The 21,198-nt window shown below is 29.6% G+C and overlaps 1 protein-coding gene and 1 long non-coding RNA gene across 2 annotated transcripts in view; one reads left to right on the top strand and one right to left on the bottom strand.

The window, feature by feature from the left end:
- LOC132803227 (uncharacterized) overlaps window positions 1-21,198 on the bottom strand; it is a 99,939-nt gene that overhangs the window by 76,298 nt on the left and 2,443 nt on the right. The gene's annotated exons all lie outside the window — the stretch shown is intronic.
- Window positions 6,196-7,556, top strand: LOC107435971 (uncharacterized). The gene is made up of 3 exons (XM_048477111.2): window positions 6,196-6,719; window positions 6,818-6,913; window positions 7,154-7,556. The coding sequence occupies exons 1-3, from the start codon at window positions 6,680-6,682 to the stop codon at window positions 7,411-7,413; spliced, it is 396 nt and encodes a 131-aa protein (XP_048333068.2). The 5' UTR covers window positions 6,196-6,679; the 3' UTR covers window positions 7,414-7,556.

The following is a 21,198-nucleotide window of genomic DNA, read 5'->3' as shown; positions in this document are numbered from 1 at the left end:
TTGGACGAAAAACTTTTAGATGAGAATTAGAAGATTTTGGACTAAAATGAATATATAAAAAATAGAAAATAATGTTCATGATATCAAGATTCATGATTCAATGGGACAACTTTATCCTATACATTTGAAGCTTGAAATTCTCGTTGGTTTAATAGGCACAAAAAATAAAAATAAAAAATAAAAAATAAATAAAGTTTGGGTACTTTCTGTTAAAGTTACAAGCTACAATTCTGGATGGGCTAGAGACCCATCAAAATGCAGACCACGTTAACCTACCAACGTTTTTTTTTTAATCAAATTCGTAAGCCTAAAACCTTAAAAAAGAGAAGTGGTCCATTCTCTTTGTAGATGTCCAATTGGAAAAATCGCTTGGAACCAAATCCAACAAATTTCAATTGCAATTAATTTTCTGAAATAAATTCAGTTTATTAATGTAACGTTGTAACTTCCTTAATCTATGAAGCAGATAATATTCATAATTACATACGTTTTCTTTACATCTGTTTAAGGCCTATTTTTGCCATTTTATTGAATAAACTAGTATCGATCCTATGCGATGTATGATATATGCCACAATAGATGATTTCAAGAATAATTTATAATAATTAATTCTATTCAAATCAAATTAAATTAATTAATTAATTATGTTATTTGTTATGAGTAAAAAATAAAGATCATTGATAGTTTTTATGATTTTCATTGACATTGTTCAGTAATTTTGTAAGAATTAAACAATTTGATGTCTTTTCAATTGATGCAGAAGTGCCACCCTAAATTTAATTAGAAAATAAAAAAATGATAATAAAATAATAGAAATTATGCAAAATAAATTTAATGAAAATCAAATGATTATACTAATTTATAGAGAACAAACAAATTAAAGATTGTTAAATACCTTATAATAAAAAATACTTTAAATATAAATTTAGTCAACTAAGTAAGAGACCAAAAAGTAATTATAACTTTTAGAAAATTAAATAAAAAAACACTATAAAAAAAATTAAAATTAAAAAGTAAATATTATTTAATAATTGTATGTCTGATTGATTGGGAATTTAAAGATGTCTTGACTCTATTATCTCTTTATGGATGAAGATCTTCAAAACTAGATAAGAACACAAATATTATTTTGAATAATAAATGCAAATTTTCTACAATACATAAAATCTAGCCATTATTCCAAATAAAGAATTATTTTCTTCATTTCCTGAATTAATTTAAAAAATGATCATGTATAGTTATCATCATTTTCAATCTGAATATTATAAACCTAGCCTTATTTATGCCCTCATTCATTGAAGGAAAAAAATTATTTATTTTCAAAATAAAATTAAATAATTAAACTTATTCTAGCCTCATTTACTCCAAAAAAATAATTATTATTTTAAAAGAGTATTATCTGTCTTATTTAGATTCATTTATTAGCTTCCAAGAATTAAAAATAGCTTTATCCAGACTCTTTTAATTCTATAATCAATTCTCAAATTTATTATTACTATTTAAAAATCATAATTTGGGTATTTAGGAAAAAAAAAAAAACATAATTTGGGTATTTTGGATCAATATTTCTTAAATAATTGGCTATCTTTATGTTTTTTTTTTCCCATATTTAAAAACCCAAATAAAATTAAATACAGCTTAATTATCAATCGTAATATTAATGAAACATAAATGATATTTAATCAATATTTATAAAGTAATTGAATTTTTTTAATTTATTAATTGGAGAATGTTTGCACATAATTAATATTCTTAATTTTTGCTTGGTTAAAAATATCGTTTTTCAAGCTTTGAGATTAATAATATTCGTTTATGGTGAAAATTTTGAAATTTTACACTTTAAATCTCAATATCACAACTAATATTTCAATATGATCTTTTTTAATTGTCTATATTAATTACTCATTGTGATAATATGTATAATTTAAAATTTGAATAGGTTTATATTGAAACTGCCCATAATAAACTATTTATTATTAGTAAATAATGTCTATAAATAACTTATACGAGTTAGATTTTTCAATTTTAAATTTTAAATATTAAAATTTAAAGAGCCTTATATCGAAAATTTTAAAAATCTAAATTGATAGGCATTCGATATGGATAATTAATTTCATAACTTACAGAAATGAAAAATTCATATAGGTTAACATTTTCAAATTTTAAATTTTAAAATTTCAAATTACTGATTAACTAACTTGTGCATATTTAATGTCAATATTGTATATAAGATAGTTTGTTTAGTAAATTATACGATGTAGGTTTCTTTATCTGTGTAATTTTTTTTAATTTATTAATATTTTATCTTTTATATAGAAAGTATTTTTTTAATTATTTGTTATCATATCTTTCACTTGGTTAAAATGATATATTTTTAAAAGTAATAAAATATCTACGGAAATGGTAATTAAATTAATATTTAAGAAGTAATTACAAAAAATACTAGATAAATAAACCTAAAAAATAAATTACTATTACACTTTTTTTATAACTTTTGAAAGGAAACAAACTAAATCTATTGATAACATGTAAAAAAAAAAAAAAAATTATTAACAGTCAAAAAAAATTATTAACGGTCAAACTTTTATATATAATATAGATATTAAATATAACAATATAAGCATCAGCAATGGAACAAGTCAAATTAACACATTTTGAAAATTTTACAAAGCAATCATGTTATTTTGCCTATGAACTTTTATATTCATTTTCTTTTCATTTATACTTTTAAAGAGCATGACACTCATACATCAATTGTAGGACTTGGTCGGTTTTCTTATTCTTTCTAGCACCACATCAATATACAGTTCTTTTAATATGTTGACATGATAAATTATTAATTTAGAAAATAGAATAAAAAAATTACATGCAATGGATTTTAGCACGTTTGGCATATCTTTTACTCAAAAGTTACTTTTGCAAATATTTGAACAATTTATTAGAAAGTACTTCAGATCTTAAAAAAAAAAAAAAAAAAGCTTTTTAACTAAAATCAATAAAAAGTTACATAAAACACTCCTAAAAATGAAAAAAAAAAAAAAAGAAAGAAAGAAAGAAAGAAAGATAGGAAAAAAAAACAAAAAAAAAGTAAGTAAAAACAAAAATTATTCTAAGCAAAACCCAAGTATGGTTGCAAAGGGCCAGGTCAAAAACTTTCCAGCTCTATAAATAATATATATATATATTACGACCATTGCTCCTTGGATCTAAGTACATGTGCCTCTGTTCTGCCACCTTCGCTCTCCAATCGCTTTGCTGCAGCCGCGTTATAAAGCCTTTAGCCTCTATCTTGGGATTAAGTTTTAAAAAATTGATATTGATGTTCATATTAAGAGTTTAAAATATGAAAAATTTACATAAAAATATCGAAAATCGATAAAAAAATTATAAAAAATGATGAAAATTTATTTAAAAAAACTAAAATTTTTATCAAAATTTTAGAATTAGCTTATTTAATCTATTATTTATCAAATTAATTATAAAACTTACTAAAATATTAAATGGATGTTATATTCTTCTTAATGAATTGATTTATAATAAGCATTAATGACCGTAGATAAATTATTATTGATAAAAATATATCAAATATACATATATGATAAAATTATTTATTAACTAAAATATATAAAACAATTATTACAATTATGTTGTAGTTCATAAATGTCATCTTAGTATAACATAAAATTTCTGGGTAGTTGAAAATCATCGGTTTTCTACTCATTTTAATTTTGAAATGTGAAATGTGAGAAGTAGTTATGAAAAGATGTATTTTTCTGAAAATTTTGCATATAATTATTAATATGCCAACCATATGGATCTTGCATTATTGGTTGACTATGTACATAACTACTACTCTCTGATGGTTGAGTTTGAAATTGTACCCATGAGTTGCTACTTGATGATATTCCATAAATATTCATTGAATAAGGATTATGAAAATGACTTCCAACCCTCATAGATACAAAATTCACAGAAATCGAATCTTCTTCTTCTTGTGACATCTTCATTATAGATTTCTCTTTACGTATATATTCTTTTCCAACAGCACCGAATCCTTGACTTGCATCTCTACTCCCATGATCTTCATCTTGTGTTGCATGTGTGTAATATTGTTCACCAGCAAATGGGCTTAATCCAGCTTATTGACATAGTGATTCCCTTTGGCCACTACCTCTTCTAACTTCTAATTCAGATAATTTATTGAAGTTTTCTTTATCATCACTAGAGCTAGAGTGACTATTAAAAGTCTCAAATTGTGAATGTGTACCACCTGATGGAGTTGAAGCACTAGTAGTTCTAGTTTGCTCTCTAATAAACCTTTGAAATGAATCACCACTACTAGAATTTACTTTTTCAGCAATCACTTTGAATATTTATTCCCTCTTTTTCAACTTGTTGAACAATTTTTGGATTAGGATTTCCTTCATGATCATCTAAATGAACATCTCTAATCCAATTGTACATTTGGTTGCCCTCTTATCATCATCTTCTATTATAGTTGGAAATATTATTATTGGATCCAAATCTTAATGATTTTCTTCTTTAGCTTCCATATTTCTCAACGTGAATTTCATATTATAATAACAATAGACTAATTTTGCTTATATTACTAAATGTCTAAAAAGTAATTAAAGGGTAAAACAATTATCAATGAAGTTAATTTGATAATTTTTTTTTTTACTAAATATCAATAATATTTATGAATTTTTTTAAAAATTAAAAAATTCCATGGATATTTTCGAAATTTCATAAGAATTTCAGAAATTTCCATAGAAATTGTAGATTTTTTAATCAAATCGTTAAGGATTTGATGTGGATATTTTACAGAAATTTTTATGGAAATTTTGGTAAAATTTCAAAAATTTCGATGGATATTATAGAAGTTTTATCTATTTCCATTCTAAACCAAAATTTTATTTCGATCATTTTAAATCTTGGCTGACTTTTAACCCTTATATTATATTTCCCCAAATATTACCGAAATAATAATAATAATAATAATAATAACCTAATTTATTAAATTATTTGGAATTGCTTGGAAAAATACTTTTTCTTTTTCTTTCTTTTTTTTTTTTTTCTTTTCCCCCTATTGAAATGAAAAGAAGACTGAATTGCAATTTTTTTTTTTATGTGAATCGACTTAATTGCATGTTTTTGAAACAAATTAATTAATAAGGTCTTGTTCAATTTTACAACAGCCTTAAGTTTTGGTTTTTTATGTTTTTCTGTTTGACTGTGTGTAGTTTGTTTCATTCAAATATTAATTAATGTTAATTAAGGTTTTTTTTTAGATATCTTAATTAACTAATTTTTTTTTTATAAAAAAAAGTACTAACTTAAAAATAATTCGAAATATTTTTATTTTATTTTAAAATATAGTAAAGCATATACTGTTTTTTCTTTTTTTCTTTTTGGATCACAAGCTTATATTTTATGCTGTTGTGATTAGCAAAAATTGCAAAGCTCCAATTAGCTCCTTAATTTCTCTATCTTCGATCACTACCTTCCGTCCATCATAATTTATTATGGCAGAGTAGAAGTTCAATTTAACATTAAATTCTCTTCCTTCTCCCTCTCCTTATTATTGTGATGAATTATAATAATATACAAAGTGGAAAGAGAAAAATATGATATTTTTGTAATATTTATTCTTTTAATAGAAATAATTTATTAAATAAAAAATAATACAGTACAATATATTGTTGTACCAAACAAAATATTATTTTATACGATTTTACATTAAACACAGCACATATATAATATAATACATTCCAGTACAATCCAATACAATACAACTCATACCAATACAATCCAATTCCTATATATACAATGAATTTATTCCTATGTTTTACTTCTCTTTTTTTCTTTAAAATTTATTCCTATAGAACTTAAAAATGGAAATTTAAAAACAAATTAAAAAAAAAAAACTAAAACAAACTTTTTCTCAGCCCAAAAAAAAAAAGGACGGATATTTAAAACAACAACTAGCACCTTTTACTTCCTTTTCTTTTTTTGTTTTTGTCGTTTTTGTTTTTTTTTGTTTTTTTGGAGAGTCATTTACTTCATTTTGAAGTACATAAATTTATAAAAAGAAAAATGCAATCATACCATAAGCATAAACCCCAGCACAAAATAGAACAAAAATATAAATAGCTATAGTCATTAATAAATTTAATAATATAAGAAAGCATTAAGAAGCAATTTCTTCTAGCAAGTCCACTCACATAGCCAAACAAAAAATGACATCAAAATTTACAAGCAAGATTTAATCTTTTTTTCGAAAAAAAAAGGACACCTTATCGCTCACCATGTATCCTACTCCAATCCCACCGGACACAATCTGCACACATCAGCTTAGATAGCTTTCCCCTTTTACAAACTCCCCATACCTGATACCTTTCTTTCTTTCTCTTCTCTCCCCCTCCCTTTTTTTTTTTTTTTTTCCTCCTCTCTTTGCTAAACAATTGCAAACCGAGCCATTTAAGTAGAATCATTTTGTTTATGCTCTATGATGGAATGTTTAATCTATATCTAAAATCCCATATCAATCTTCTCTTGAAACCATTTGTCTGTTTTATGTGTTATATAATAATAGGTTCTGTTTTATATATGATTTGCAGTTGAGGAGCAGAACGAAGATGTTTCTCCACCATCCATTGCAAAAATTCCAAAATCTTACATGCCGAGTGTAGCTATACCAACAATTTCTGTACCTGAAAGTTTGGTTTCAACTTCATATGATTATCAACAAAATTGAACTCCCTATATGTATTAAGATATCTTACAGTCCCGATATCTGAATCTTCTTCTTTGGCAGAAGCAGAGAAGAAAAACGAGAAATTTGAAGAGGATAATCAACAAAATATTGGAGCGAGTTCGATACCTCGGCCACGGGCTGTATTATCAAGTCCGAGTATGAGAGTTGTTTTGGAAATCATTGTGTTTATATGACTATAAAATTGTTGCTTCGTAAATCAAAGTCTGCAACGTGGTGCCTTGAATTGCTTTATAAATGTTTCCTTTATAGTTCCATCAGCATGTATCTGCCTAATTGGTCCATCTGTTAGATATATGATTTGGTTCAACTATTGGGTTTTAATTATTTACTGTGAGGGATGCTTAACACATTCCATTTGGGCATTTTTCGTTTCAGATAATGATGTAGTTATTGGGAATAAAAACAGAGTCAAAACAGAAAGGCCATCGGTTTTGAAAAATCGTAAGACAATTCAAAATAGGGATGCACTATGTAAGGTTATCCCAAGCCGGACAGCAGAAAATTCTATGAACATGAAAAAGTCCAAGGAGGTTCCGGATGAGAGCAATCTTAAAGGCAAAAAAGCATCAGCAGTAACAGTTCCGAGTCAGAGACGAAATCCTAGAACCGGGAAACCAAGCTCTATTAGAATTTGAGTGTTTGTTTTTTGTAATTGCCACTATATCAAGTGCTCATACTTGATGGAATATACTGATACAGAGCGTTGTTAGCGTTTGCTTCATTGTAATTTTATTTCACATGATAGATTTTGCAGAATCAATATTTTATATTCAGCTTCTGCATGAGAATAATTTTTGTCCAGTTTCCTTTTGGGTTTTTTTCTTTCTACTTAGGAAATTTTCATCGCTGAGTATTTAGTTTTTATATCTCCATTGTTTCAAGTGCTAAGAAAGGTGGATTTTATATTTAAGCGACTCTCCATTTCAGAAGATAACAATAAAATCTCAAACATGACATACCAGTGAAGTTTGTAGTTGCTGAGAAGAAGGAAGTTTTTATTTTTAAATTTTAGTCTCTATCTCCATATGCATCAACTCTAGGAGAGAATTGATCCTTTTGAACTCGGGATGCGAACTATCTCCTGAAAGAAATATATGGCCACTGTTGTTTAGCTCAACCCAACTGCAACCTGGCTGCTTCTTGACTCCTGTTTCTTTCATTCTGGTCCAAATTGTTTCTGCATCTTTCCTTCTTCCACAACTCAGATACATTTCTGCCAAAATTAAATACACACCGGAATTATCAGGCTCTACATCCAAAATCCTTTCCCCAGAAATCTTGCCAATTTCAATATTCTTGTGGATTCTACAGGCCCCGAGTAATGCCCCCCAAACACTTGCAGGGACTTCAATTCCATCTGCTCTTATTTGATCTAAAATATTGATTGCCTCGTCTATAAGGCCAAATCTCCCCAGCAAATCAACTAAACAAGTATAATGTTCACTCGTTGGCTGAAGAAAGTACTCGTATCTCATGATGTCAAAGAAATACCTGCCCTGGTCCACCATTCCAGCATGGCTACAAGCAGATAGAACACCGATGAAGGTTATATGATTGGGTATGACATCTTTTGATCTCATTTGTTCAAACATCTCCAAAGCTTTTTCTGCATTCCCATGGTGAGCAAATCCGCAGATTATAGAATTCCAAGATATGATATCATGGGTTTGCATCGAAGAGAATTCTAATAAAGCAGAATCCATGTTTCCACATCTTGCATACATGGTAACCATGGCATTAGAAACTGCAAGAAAATTATTGAATCCTGCTTTTACAACCTGTGCATGAGTTTGTCTACCAAGGTGTAGGGTTGGCAAGTCTGAACAGATAGTCAAAATACTAGTAAAAGTAGCCTCATCTGGGGATGGGCCTGATTCTTTCATTCTAATAAAAACTTATTAGCTCATAAGTTTGAGATTTGTAAATTATGTTGGATGCCCAGAGCTGCTAATCTTGTAGCTCATAAGTTTTGTAAATGCTGTTTAAAGGATAATATTTCCTGTTCTAATTTCCCTTACTAGCTTTTGTAAAGCTATTTATGATAGGAAGCATATAATCATATAATTTTTGTGATACATATTAATGAAAATTCTTATTCACAAAAAAAAAAAAAAAAAGGGACCATACAAGTTCCAACCAAATGGTCCAAAATAAAGAAAAGCCCCTTGTAAAAATGCAAATTAAACTCACAATTCTCTTCCACGTGGACCACATTGAAGTCTTACTCTCTTTTTTATTATAAAATTATATTTTGTTCCATTGAAAGTTCAAAATATGAAAATATTAAAAAATATCTTATATCGATAAAAATTCAAAAAAAGATAGAAATTTATTTTAAAAAATTAAATTTTTTATTAAAACTTTAAAATTAGCTTAGTTAATCAATAAATTACTAAATTGATCAAAAAATTACAAAAATATTGAATAAATATTATATTTTTCTTAATTAATTTAATTTATAATAATTGACAAGGTTGTAAATATCTAAAATTTTCAACGAAATTTTTTCAAATTTTTTTTTAAGAGATCAAAAAAAATTTACATTTCAAATGCAAATAGATATAATTTTCATAATATCTATCAAAATTTTTAAATTTTTACTGAAATTTCCATTAAAATATCTACATCAAATAGTTAACAATTTGGTTAAAAAATCCATAATATTAATTGAAATTTCAAAAATTTCCATATAAATTTATGAAAATTTTGAAAATATCTATGGAAACTATTTTAAAATTTTTTATAAAAAAGTTCATAAATATTTTTAATATTTAGTAAATTATTTTACCAAATTAACTTTAGTGATTTTTTTTTTAATCTTTGAATTATCTTTCAGATATTTAATAATATAAATAAAGCGAAATGAATTAAATTAAATAATATTGATAAGTTCTAATTATTAATAATTAATATATATATATATATATATATTTGCTATACATTTTGTATAAGATGGATTCATTAGAATCCCATAATTATAAGTTACTAGTTGATTATATGAAAATGGAAAATAAAAATATCGAAATACAATATTATGTAGAATTAGTATTTATAGTATTTAAATTAATAATATTAAGCAAATAAAAATTAAAAAATGATAGAATATATTATATTAAACATCAAAGACAACTATATTTAATACAAAATTCTTATAGTTGACATATTAATAATTTCATAAAAATTATCAAGAAAATAGATATTTTAATAATTATTTTTTATATTTTATATCTTAAAATGAAAACGAAAAAGAAATTAATAATTTTCAATCACCTAAGATTTTAGAAGTATTGAGACGATATTTATGAAATATAATGTAATTGTAATAATGTTTTTATCTTAATTAATAAACAAATTTTATCAAATATATATTTTTTTGTATATTTTTATTAATAATAATTTATTTATAATAATTACCGCTTACTATATATTAAATTAAATAAGAAAATATCATATTTATTCAATATTTTTTCAACTTTTATAATCAATTTGATAAATGATTGATTAAATAATCTAATTCTAAAGTTAAAAATAAAATTCATTTTTTAAAATAAATTTTCCATTATTTTTTGTGAATTTTTATCAATATTCAATACTTTTCGATAGTTTCATAGAAATTTTCATATTTTAAATTTTTGATATTTCCATCGATATTCAAATTTTAAACTTTAGTAAGCAGTAATAATCATAAATAAATTATTATTAATAAAAATATGCAATATATATATATATATATATATATTTATATAGATACAATAAAGACGATGTTTTTTTTTTTTTAAAACGTCGTCTTTGATGTGGGTTTCCATGAGGATGGATCACACCATAAACACATCCTATATTTATATATATATACTTGATAAAAATTATTTATTAATTAAAATAAAACAATTATTACAATTAAATTATATTTTATAAATATTATCTCAACTCATAAAATTTTTAAATAGTTAAAAATTGTTTGTCTCTTTACTATTTCTATTTTAAAATGTGAAATATGATCATTAAAAAATGAATCCCGTAGATAATTTTTTTATGAAATTATTAATATATAAACTAAATGAATCATCTATCAAAATGCAGTTTTTGATATTTAGTATTAAACATTCTTTCATTTTTTTATTTTTATTTGTATGATGTTAATTTAAACACCTTTTAATGCAATCTAAACTGAGTTTTTAGTAGTCTTGTGGAATATATATATGTGATTTTATTAGTATTATTATTATTATTATTTTTCTGAACGACAGCACCACTACTTGTTGAGATATTTCCAGCCCAAATTCGGCCCAAACAAGGCCCATTTAGTTGTCAAATGAAGAGTAGACCATCCCAACGGTTAGAAAAAGGGTCACAATTTCAAATTTAAACCCGAAACTCTTATATGCAGAGAGCACTGTAGTTATTTCTGTAGCTTTTTCTGTCAGAAAAAAATGAGTAATTCACTTTTCTCTTTTTGAATTTAATCAAATCCTCCTCCATTAGTTACTCATCTCCATTGCCTTTTGAATATTCAATTGAATATTTTGTCTGTTTTAACACAGATGTGGAAAGTTTTTCTATTTTTATTTTCAAATTCTATATATGTATTTATATATATATATATATAATTTTTTTTTCCTCGTTTGTAACATATTTTCATAGAATAATCTTTTGTTAAAAAGAAGGTCAAGCTTAACTCAATATTTAACCTTGTAAAATGCAAATTAACATAGATGTCCACCTTTTTGAATCTTGATTCAGTTTCAATATAGAAGAAGACCTCCTTAGACGTTGACTTGAATGTAGTAAACAACAACAAAACCAAAGATTGAAGAATCTAAAAATGGTATGGGGAAAGTTTCTCTATTTTTATTTTCAAATTCTATATGTGTACATATATATATATATATACATATACAGAGAGTCTAGTATGCGGACTGACCGTATGGGTCATGTGCGGACCAAAAATGTGATCAAAATGGCAACCCTTCGATTTGCACAGCTGGCAGGAATGGCCCAGATTGAAGGCTTCCTCACGTGTGAAAATTTGACCAAAGCTCTCCCCTTCTCGCTCCTATCAGCTTGCATTCTCGCTTGCACCACCTCTCACCAGCTTTGCCGAAATTCCAAAATAGCTTTGCCAAAATTCCAAATTGCACCAGCTTGGACTAGCTTGAACCAGGTTATTTTTCACCATTTTCAAGATTCACAACCTACATTCCTCTTCCAGCTTATTTCCACTCTTCCCAACCCACCGTTCCAGCCAAGAGTCGAGATCTAGCCATCGGTTGGGCCATTTCGAAGAGTATCCGGCAAAGTTTGAGTTAGTTGCCATTGCTTCCTTCCACTTCTTCATTTCGTTTGCTTCATTTTGATTTTATTTACCTTTGTAGAGCCGGTATTACTACTTTATATATGTATGTATGTATATATCTCTGTTATTCATGCTTGCTGCCGATTAGAAACCTGGGAGCTAAATATTTGGTTTGCTTCTCTTATTCTCCTTTATACTAAACGTACATGTATTCCATTTCTTCTATAGGATAGAGGGCAAATAAGAGAGTCTCACGAGCTTTATAAACTTTTACTTGCTTAAGAGTATCTCTGGTGAAACTCATGTGACTTAAAATTTTATTTCAGTTTTCCAACCAAATGGCCAAGCTCCAATCTCTTGTATAGACAAGCCATTGACCCCTAAAATATTAACTAACGGTGTTGATGTTGCACAGTACACACATCCAAGGAGGCTTAGAACATATAAAATTCCTGAATTGTTAACGAATTTAGACTCACTGCAAGGAATGCAATTGAAGTAGGTAGTGTCCATTTCCAAACTATGTCTTTAAAACTTTTTAGAGGTCAATTTCTGGTTTAGAATGAAATCCCATTATTCAAATCAACAAGAGAATGAAGAAAAGAACCTTAAAAAATAATGTAACAAGAATTTCAAGGAAAAAAAAATAGTTTAAGAAATTCATTCCCTTCATACTTTTATATTAGTGTTTCATGTCTTGAATTTACTTGCTGATCTGCATTATCATGTCTTGAATTTACTACTATATATATGTATGTATGTATGTATGAATGTATGTATATATCTCTGTTATTCATGCTTGCTGCTCGATTAGAAACCTGGGGGCTAATTTTTTTGTTTGCTACTCTTATTCTCCTTTATAATAAACTTACATGTATTCCATTTCTTTATATTTTAAAATAAATATTGGAAATGAATGATATTTCCTTTATATTTTAACATAAATATTATTGCCTCATGTAATGTAACTTTTTGGTGATTTCAAGTGGTAGTGACACGTGAATAGTAATTTTATGGGTGTATACAGTAAATTTTGTGGTGTATACAGAAACTCTAAAAATCACATTTTTGTGTATTTTCCTTTTGGAAATTGGTTTAAATTAGTTTGTTGAAAAGAAATAACAACTAATTGATTTCTGTTTTTACAGAAAAATACAGGAATGGCTAGTGGAGATGTGCCTGCTACACAAGTTCCTTTACAGATTCCTGTTTTTCAAGTGCCTCCACCTGCAGGCCATGCAGAAAGACCTGAGAAACTCGATGGAGCAAATTTTAAGAGGTGGCAACAGAAAATGCTGTTCTACTTAACTACTCTGCGCTTTGCGAGGTTCCTAATTGAGAATGAACCACCAAGTGATGAAAAGAGTGACAAAGAAACTCCGATGGTGGTGGATGCGTGGAAGAATTTCGATTATTTATGTCGAAATTATGTCCTGAATGGCCTATTAGATGCCTTGTACGGAGTGTATTGTGGCATGAAATCAGTAAAAGAGCTATAGGAAACTCTGGACTGAAAATACAAGACTAAGAATGCAGGGTCCGGAAAGTTTGTGGTAGGCAAATTCTTGGACTATGTGATGGTGGATACCAAGTCACTGATGAGTCAAGTACATGAGATGCAAGTGCTCATCCAAAAACTTCTTGCCGAAGGGATGTTCATTAATGAATCCTTTCAAGTTGCTGCAATAATTGAGAAGCTCCCTCCTAGTTGGGGAGACTTAAAAAATTATCTTAAGCACAAGAGAAAGGAAATGGACATAAAAGCTCTTATTGGAAAGCTTCGAATAGAAGATGACAATAGGAGGTCTGATAGAAGATCAATGAAGGCAGGAATAAAGCCTAATGTTGTAGAGCATGGTAGTAGCTCCAAGAACAGGAAGAAACCTGGAAAGAGTTCCAAGTTAGGGCCTAAAGGAGGCATCTCCAAGAAGGCCAAGTTCCAAGGAAAATGTTTCAATTGTACCAAGATGGGTCACAAAGCGGCGGATTGTAGACTGCCGAAGAGAAAGAGGAACATAAAGACAACAATGATGGAGCATATCACAAAAGAAGTTGATGAAATTGACCTAAGCACTGTTGTCTCTGAGGTGAACCTAGTGGGTTCTAACCTAAGAGAATGGTGGATAGATACAGGTGCAACCCACCATGTGTGTGCAGATAGAAGCACGTTCACCTCCTTCGAACCAAAGAAAAATGGGGAGAAGTTGTTCATGGGGAATTCTGCATATTCAGATATCCAAAGGGAATGCAAGATTGTCCTGAAGATGACCTCTGGGAAGGATCTGACTTTGAATAATGTATTGTATGTTCCACATATTCGTAAGAATTTGGTGTCTGGATCGTTGTTAAGCAAACATGGTTTTCGCTTAGTGTTTGAGTCAGACAAGGTTATCTTGTCCAAGTATGGGATATTTGTGGGAAAGGGCTATGTAGTCAATGGTATGTTCAAATTGAATGTAATGACTGTAATGCCAAAGAATATTAATAATAAAGCTAGTACTTCTTCCGTTTACTTGCTTGAGTCTTCCATTTTATGGCATGGTAGACTAGGTCATGTTAATTATAATTCTCTGCGGAGGTTAATTAACTTGAATCATATTCCCACGTTTGATATTGATACCACACATAAGTGTGAAACTTGTGTAAAGGCAAAATCAACGAGATTATCATATCAAACAACTGAAAGAAATAATGAACCTTTGGATTTAATACATAATGATGTATGTGAATTAAAGTTTGCACCAACTAGAGGTGGTAATAAGTATTTTATCACCTTTATTAATGATAGCATGAAATATTGCTATGTGTACTTGCTTAAGAGCAAGGATGAGGCTATAGAGAAATTTATTGTCTATAAAACGGAAGTTGAAAATCAACTCACCGGAAAAATTAAAGTAATCAGAAGTGATCGTGGTGGAGAGTATGTGACTCCATTTGGAGAGTATTGTGCTCAACATGGCATAATACGTGAAGTTACTCCACCATACTCGCCATAATCAAACGGTGTGGCTGAACGGAAAAATAGGACTTTAAAAGAAATGATGAATGCAATGTTGCTAAGTTCTGGAGTACTTTAGAACTTATGGGAAGAAGCTGTTTTGTCGGTAAACGACCTTTTAAATAAGGTTCCCTGAAAGGACCAAGTAAAGACACCCTATGAATTATGGAAAGGAAGACAACCTTCCTATAACTACTTATGAGTATGGGGGTGTCTAGCTAAAGTTGTAATACCCACTTCGAAGAGAGTGAAGATAGGTCATAAAACAGTTGATTGCATTTTCATAGGATATGCACAAAATAGTGGTGCATATCAATTTCTCGTGTATAGGTCAGAAATTCGTGATATACACAAGAATACGATTATGGAATCGAGAAATGCATCATTTTTCGAACATATTTTTCCTTATAAAGTGGAAGAAGGACCGAGTTCGTCGAAATGAACTTATGATACTATCGATAAAGATAATCATGATAGTGATCAAGAATAAGAAACTGATGTTGAGACGAAGGTTGCACTTAGACGTAGCAAGAGAGTAAGAATGGAAAAATCCTATGGTCCAGATTTTCTTACATATATGCTAGAAAGTGAACCTCAAAGCTTCCAAGAGGCTATAAATTCTCTTGAAGGGAATTTATGGAAAAAAAAAGCTATGAACAGTAAGATAGATTCTATTTTACAAAATCACACTTGGGAGTTAGTAAATCTTCCTCCAGGTTGTAAACCTTTAGGTTACAAATGGATTTTTAAAAGGAAGATGAAAGCAGATGGAACTATAGACAAATACAAGGCAAGGCTTGTAATTAAAAGATACAAGCAACAAGAAGGTCTTGATTACTTTGACACTTATTCTCCAGTAACGAGAATAAATTCCATAAGGATGGTACTAGCGATCTCTGCATTGCGGGATCTAGAAGTACATCAAATGGATGTGAAAACAAAATTTCTTAATGGAGATCTAGATGAAGAGATCTACATGGAACAACCCAAGAGTTTCTCCGCTCCAGGACAAGAAAAGAAGGTCTGTAGATTGGTGAAGTCCTTATATGGACTTAAACAAGCTCCAAAGCAATGGCATCAAAAATTTGATAATGCCATGCTAAGTGATGGATTTAAGATAAATGAGTGTGACAAGTGTATCTATGTAAAGGATACAGAGAATGGATATGTCATTCTTTGTTTGTATGTAGATGACATACTCATTGTGGGTAGTGATGACCATATGATCCGAACTACAAAAGCCATGTTAAATTCTAAATTTGATATGAAGGACATGGAACTTGCTGATGTAATTTTAGGAATAAAAATCACAAGGACTTCGAATGGAATCATTCTTATCAAATGCATTATGTGGATAAAATATTGGCTAAGTTTAGTAAAGACGATACTGATATAGCCAGAACACCCATAGATGTGAGTTTACACTTATCCAAGAATAAAGGAGATAGTGTATCTCAAGTCGAGTATGCAAGGGTGATTGGAAGTTTGATGTACTTAATGAATTGTACAAGACCAGACTTAGCCTACGGTATAAGTAGACTAAATAGATACGCGAGTAATCCAAATGATGATCATTGGAAAGGAATCGTTAGAGTATTAAGATACTTACGATATACTCATGAATATGGACTGCACTATACGAGATATCCGTCTGTATTAGAAGGATACAGTAATGCAAATTGGATATCAGATATCAAGGATTCAAAATCCACTAGCGGCTATGTATTTACATAAGCGGGTGCAGCCGTAACATGGAAATCCTCTAAACAGACAGTAATAGCTTGATACACGATGGAATCTGAATTCATCGCATTAGATAAATGTGGTGAATAAGCCGAATGGCTACGCCAATTTTTGGAAGACATTCCAAGGTGGCCTAAATCTGTGCCAGCAATAAGTATACATTGCGATAGTCAATCTGCTATTGGCAGGGCACAAAATATTAGGTATAATGGAAAGTCTAGACATATTCATCGTAGATATAATTCTATTAGACAACTAATCTCAACTAGAGCTATTTCGATAGACTATGTAAAGTCAAAAGATAACATTGCGGATCCGCTAACCAAAGAGTTAAATAGAGAATTAGTTGAAAAATCATCGAGAGGAATGGGAATAAATCCCGTGAGTAAAGTTGATATGATGGAAACCCAACCTAGTTGACTGGAGAACCCAAGATCTAGGTTCAATGGGACAACGCAATTGTAAAGACTAGTATGTTTCACGGTGGGGGGTTAATCCTCTACCCATTCCTGTGACGAAACAGTGATAGAAAGAGGTTAAGCATAAAGTATGCTTTTAATGATTCCTATAAGTGTGTGTATAGTAATCTTTGCATAGTAATGCTGATTACATTGGAAAAGGAATCACCTATGTGAGAGAGAAGAGTAGCTGCTTCAAAGGAGAATTATTAAGGGCACAATTTTCTAAAAACTCTCGTAGAACCAGGCAGGTGTTCAAGGCTAAAATGAATATAACAGTGAGAACTGAAGTGTACCAGGAAAGATTCTGTGTGAACTATGTTATCATTTACACAAACGACCAAATGGTTCAGGGATATCACATCTACCATTAGTCAGTAAAGAAGATATAGCCTCACAAGGGAAGATTCAAAGAGTAACATCTATCTATCCTATTCAGGTTCCAACTGTAGAGCTTTACCGCCAGAGTCTTGCATAGTAGTCAAATCATTCATGTGGGGAATTGTAACGTTTGCAACATTTTTTTGATTTTGAATGATTTTGAATTAATGGACTTTAATGGGCCTTTATGTGCATTATTTATGGTCTTTTAACTTTCAAAATGAGGGTTTTTACTTGATGGATCAATTTTTAGTAAAAAACAAGTTTTTGGAATAAGAATTCCTAATGGGAGAATCAATTTGGAAAGAAGAAAAAGAGAAAAATTAGTTTTCTACACATTTTTTAGTTAGTGAGTGTGGTAAAAATTAGGTACTCTGAAAGTTTGAGGGAAATCCAGGTGGTGTTTTGTCTGAGATTTCGAATCCGTTGTATCCTAGGAGACTGCCGTCGAAAAACACCAGCATCGGTGGGACAGAAATAGTCTGAAGGACACTGTGGTACCTCACAAGCCTCGGACCAATATTTCAACAAGCAGATCAAATCTAGAAAAATACAGGTTCCCAATCTTTATTTATTTATTTATTTATTTTATTTGATCATTTTTCTGTATTTTTATTTGTATCTTCATTCCACATATATATTCATATATTATGTATATTTTTAATAACAGTTCAATGGTGAAATATTAGTTTGCTTAACAATTCTTATGGTCTATCTTCAAGTTATCATTTGGACAGGCTCACAAATATTTGAATTTATGTTCCTGCACTCAATAAATTTCTAATAAGTCAGAAGATAAAAAAGCTGTTCATGAACTTGTACTAGACCAGTGACTTAACGTAGTATGGCAACATTGTTCTTCGAATTAGATCCTTCCTCAATCTGCAAAGTTGGTTCTGCAACAACTGTACTCCTTCATGTGAGGCTGCAATGAAGCTAGCTGCAGGTAGTATTTGTACATCTTTGCCAATCACTTGTGTGACATATAATATGTAATATTTATGTTTAGGTCCATTCAAATTTTCTTCCTGTTATTTTCGTTTTCGTCATTTGTTTCTAGTTGCTTTTGTTTTTCATTTTATTATAATTGTCTCCTTCTGCAGCATTAGTGGACTTGGACTTAAAAGTTTTGATGATGATTTACTTTTCCTTTTTCCTTTTCAGCATGCAGCTTATGTTGCAGAGGAGCATAAATTATGTGTGAAGGGAGCTTATGTTGCAAAGGAGCAGAAATTAAGTGCAACTTATGCGGTCTTTAGTGATAGTTAATTGTTCATTTAACAAAGTTTTCATTCAAATCAAGAAATAGCTATCATAGTGTACTGATGTATGTTATCATTTTGGAACTTCTAATCTTGTTATAAGTTGCTTCTTTATTTTAGTATCTCTGTCCTTTTATCTTCAATTTATTGGCAGCAAGCATGTCATTTTTCTGTACAACCTTTAATGGGAACTATTGTGCTAATAATTGATTAATTTGTTCTTGGTGTCAATTTGCTATAGTTTTACTTATTGATACTTTTGGTGTTATTTATAGGCATGCCAACAATGATTTTTTGTTGGTTATCTAACAGTACACATCTTTTGGTTAAAAAAAAAAAAAAGGAAAAACAAAAAAGAATACAATTGGAAAAGAATTTATAGAACTTAACTTTCAGTAATTTGTTCACAACACAAACATCCAAGTTACACTTTCAAAGGTAGTGAGCTACAACAGGAACCTATACATTCATTTGGCAACATTTGTCAACATTAACTTTTCTGGTACATTTAAAACGGGTTCATGGTACAATTCAACAACCAACTTGCTTCAACAGTCACATTGTCACTAGTATAAAGGCTAAAGCTTGCAATGAGCTCAAGCACCGGATGGTTCATAGCACCTTTTCTCCAGATCAATCAATCTGCACTTTAAAATGGTCTACATCATAGCTTATGGATTTTGCTCTGAAGGATTGAAACCTGGAAAAGAAGATAGAATTTTTACTGTCAGTTCAGTAGTCAGCCAATGAAGCATTTAAAAACTTCCCACCTTTTCAAGCATGTAAATAGAACTGTTCCTATCAAGATTTGGAAACTCACCATTCTAGAAGTATCAGCTTGCACAAGCACTAGCATAAGAGCCATCTACTTCTTTAAGCATGACCTGCCATTGTCTTGGAAAATTTTGAACAAGAAATTATGTAGTATGACAATACATAAATTAAGCAAATTCTAATATATTCAAATAAACAGGTCAAAAATATAAGGGACAGATCAGTCATGATATGAGGGGTTAGGCAAATCCAATCCATATCATAACTGCCCCACGACTCTCTCTCTCTCTCTCTCAATTTTATTTAAGGATGAGATGCCCCACGACCTAGCATTTTGCAAGAAAATAAAATCGTACATACACTAGTTCAAGAATTACATATTCCATACCAGTTCAAACAGCTCTCATAAAAAAGTACATAAACAGATAAAACCAAACAGGTACAGTTTCAAACGCATTTATTTGGTCGAGAAACTCAATCCTACATCTATAAATAAAACACCATCAAACAACTGGGGCTAAGCAATCACTTCCACAATGATAATTTTCAAGAACACTATGAGCACTGCTTAGCCACCATTAACTGAAGAACAGCTAGAAAGGTGAAGCTTCTTTCATAGTAATATGAGTAATTCAGAACTCAAATCAAGCACAAAGATTTGCAAATATGTAAAGAAATACTGCTCAAACACAGTTACAGAAGTTGATGACATATTTATCTAAAATAAACAGAAACAAATAAATTTAAATTCCTAGAAATTAGTGGAAGACTAGTCTCACATTTTGTCTTCCTGAGTAACATCTTTATGATGAGAAAACCTAATCGCTTCTTCTACGATAAACTCTTATCCATTAAAATTGATCTTCAATTCCTTTATTTAGACCCCATATTAGTCATAGAGGATCCCAAACATCTAAGAGGAATTGATTTTGGAAGCAGAATTAATGCAATACTTAACTGCTTTTATTGGGAAGAGCTACATCTACTTAACTTGAACATTCACTAATGACTCTTTAGGTAACAATATCTTTTAAACCAAACAAAAAAAAAAATCTTCATATAACAGAGGGATTAGATTAACAACCAATAACAAGATAATTACACATATGCACATGTGATAATGCAGGGTAATGCAGATAGAAAAAAATAATAACAATAATAATATTACCTGACACCAGCGTCACCAACTATACCAATTGCCATTCCAGCCGCAAGCCCAGCAAGACCACAAGCAAGCCCAGAAAAGAGATGTGCATAGCCATCAAAAAGGTAATATGATTTGGCTTTAGGGTTAATACCAGTACTGATAATGAATACATTTGAAACAGGAACCTATAAAAATCATCAATGAAAGCATGCAACCCACACCAAAAGGCTACAATTATGTGGACCACATCAGCAATATAAAGGGAATAAAATGCAAATCAATTCACCAAACAGTTCAACATACTTGACACATCATATTGCATAGTTAATTATAACAGACAATTTCAACAAAACATATAGCGAGC

This window comes from Ziziphus jujuba, chromosome 3, assembly GCF_031755915.1.
Source record: "Ziziphus jujuba cultivar Dongzao chromosome 3, ASM3175591v1".
In the NCBI taxonomy this organism is placed as follows: Eukaryota; Viridiplantae; Streptophyta; class Magnoliopsida; order Rosales; family Rhamnaceae; genus Ziziphus; species Ziziphus jujuba.
The sequence above is the reverse complement of the archived record's forward strand: the minus strand, read 5'-3'. Positions and strand labels throughout refer to the sequence as shown.

Bases quoted from the DNA above. Each gene is read 5' to 3' on its own strand.
- LOC107435971 (XM_048477111.2), top strand. From the start codon at position 6,680: ATGCCGAGTGTAGCTATACCAACAATTTCTGTACCTGAAA. The intron at 6,720-6,817 runs GTTTGGTTTCAA...CTTCTTTGGCAG, and splicing joins AACAATTTCTGTACCTGAAA to AAGCAGAGAAGAAAAACGAG. The intron at 6,914-7,153 runs GTATGAGAGTTG...TTTTCGTTTCAG, and splicing joins GGCTGTATTATCAAGTCCGA to ATAATGATGTAGTTATTGGG.